Genomic DNA, 2,152 nt, shown 5'->3' with positions numbered 1-2,152 from the left:
GTGTTCAAGGCCCTGGAGGACCTCTGCCAAGTGCGGAGGGGTAGCCAATTCCTCAGGCACCTGGCATGCTGTGCCCTACAGATCCTACAGAGTGAAGGTACAGCAATGTGGGCTGCAGGGGGAGCGGCAGGACAGCTGCCTCCATGTCCCTCCCAGCCTGGCCTAGCTCTGTTGATTGCCCCTCAGCAGGTCTGGGCTGCATAGCAGGGCAAGAAGGAAGGTAACAAGCAGGAGACAGGATCAACAGAAGATAAAAAATCCAACTAGAGACCTAGTCTTTTTTCCATTCTCCTTTATTCCATAAACACTTAGTTACAAGTTGCACAAATCAAAAAATAAAGACAGAGAAGGGCATGGGGAAGAGTTCTGCGATGTGTGGGAGCAGGGATGGAAGGGTTAGGGTCAGTCTGCTCCTCCCCGCCCAGACAGGGCTGTGGTGCCTGCAGAGAGGCTGAGGAAGAGGTGGTGAAGAGCAGGGCAGCTGAGGGAAGGGGGAGACCCCTGCACCCAAGGACCCTTCAGTGCATGGCAGAGCTCAATGGGGAAATGAGGATGGAGATGGAGCAGCAGAGTGAAAACTCAAGTTAGTGGACACAGGACAGGTGGAGGTATGGCGGGAAGGGGCCGGAAGACAGAGCAGATGGGTGGGGCAGTGAAAGGTTCTCCCTGAGACCCCCAGGGAGAGGGGGGCGGCTTGCTTGTTAATTTAATATTAAATTGGGTGGGAGTTGGAGAGGAGAAAGTTATTTCAGGGATGATTTCTCAGCCTCTCAGCCTGAACCTAGAGGAGAAAGACAAGCACATGTCAAAGGGAAGAAAAAACATAAGTACTAGGGGAGGGGCTTCATCTTCTACTCCAGGGCAGCATCTTCTGTTTTCCATGCCAGCTGAAAGTACACAGTTCACAGGCAGCATTAGCTGGGAACCCAGATTCCTGTCTGCTGGGGACGGAGGAAGGTCACAGATTGGCTCCCCAGCCCCTACCTGGAGTTGTCACACCACCTCCATCCCCTTAGATACTTACAGGAGAGCCTGAGGCCCCGGGCCTTCACCAGTCATAGCGGCGGGACTGTCGGGAAGGGGAGTCCTCAGGTCCCTGGATGGCCAGGCGGGGAGGACCCTCAGCCCTCCGGCCCCCACCTGAGGAACTCTCATGCCGCCGGAACTCCAGAGGGCGCTGCTGCCGGAAGCGGGACGTCTCCCTCCGCCACTCATCATCAAAGGCGGCAGCCTCACCTGGGGAGAACAGGGCAGTTTCAGGACCTCTGCGCAGTCTCAAGATGGCACCGAGCTCTGCTATCAGCGATCCAAAACCAGGCCGAAAGTGGTGAGGATGAGTGGTGGTGGGGCTGCACTCAGTTCTCTGGTCCCTAGCACCAGGAGGGTAAAGGCAAGACTACTGGATTTAGAAAACTGTAATTATACCAACTGTGGGTGTTTAACAAATTATCCACTGGTTTGAAAAAGATAACATAAGGGGAAAAAAAGAAAACAATGGATCCATATGAAGATACACTGAACATGTGACTTCAGCCGCACCTGCCTCTTTGGTCTGGCATTCACCTTTAACTGTGCCCCAGAACTATGTGTGGGGTGAGTGCAGGTGGCTAGGATCCAGGTCATAGGACAGGGCTGCCTGCAGGGGAAAGTGAAACCTCACTCTCATCCAAATTGATGTAGTCCTGCCGCTCCTCCTGGTCCCCTGTGCGGTGGTTTCGGGAGCGCTGGAGGATGTGAGCCCTGTCTCGGATGTGGTGGCCGATGGACATCTGCTCCAGTCCGCTGTCTGAGTCCCGGACAGTCCTCCGTGTCTCCCGGATCTGTGCCAGGACAGAACCCAGCACACTCATTTCCCCCTTATAATGCTCTGGCTACATCACCCCAGCACCCACAGCCCATTCCAGAGTGCGGCTTGCTTCTGCCCACTTACCCCGCCTGGTGCTGAGCGCATCTCTGAGGTCTCCTGGTAGACCTTGGGGGCGCCATCACCCGTGTTGGAGTAGGAGATGACAGTGGAGGATGAAAAGGTCTGGCAGTTCCCCCCAGCTGTCATATGTTCCTGAGAACAGGAGAGGGTAGAGCCAGGTGGTGAGCACTCTGCTAAAGCAGAAAGACTTGCCTTCAACTGTGTTTTTTTTTTTTTTTTTTTTTT

The 2,152-nt window shown here is 54.6% G+C and overlaps 1 protein-coding gene across 2 annotated transcripts in view; it reads right to left on the bottom strand.

The window, feature by feature from the left end:
- Positions 1-275: 275 nt before the first annotated feature.
- The window catches only part of Mlf2 (myeloid leukemia factor 2), a 4,468-nt gene continuing 2,591 nt past the window's right edge, over positions 276-2,152 (bottom strand). The window contains exons 6-9 of one of the 2 annotated variants that reach the window (XM_023703751.1): positions 1,931-2,059; positions 1,661-1,820; positions 1,025-1,236; positions 276-781 (exon numbers count right to left, since the gene is read on the bottom strand). In XM_023703751.1, the coding sequence (XP_023559519.1) occupies positions 1,049-1,236; positions 1,661-1,820; positions 1,931-2,059 (477 nt within the window). In that variant the 3' untranslated portion in view covers positions 276-781; positions 1,025-1,048. Of the gene's footprint in view, positions 888-1,024; positions 1,237-1,660; positions 1,821-1,930; positions 2,060-2,152 lie in introns of both variants that reach the window. The other variant, XM_004643531.2, reaches the window with a different exon arrangement.

Source organism: Octodon degus, unplaced genomic scaffold (genome assembly GCF_000260255.1).
Source record: "Octodon degus isolate 3935 unplaced genomic scaffold, OctDeg1.0 scaffold00178, whole genome shotgun sequence".
Classification (NCBI taxonomy): Eukaryota; Metazoa; Chordata; class Mammalia; order Rodentia; family Octodontidae; genus Octodon; species Octodon degus.
The sequence above is the reverse complement of the archived record's forward strand: the minus strand, read 5'-3'. Positions and strand labels throughout refer to the sequence as shown.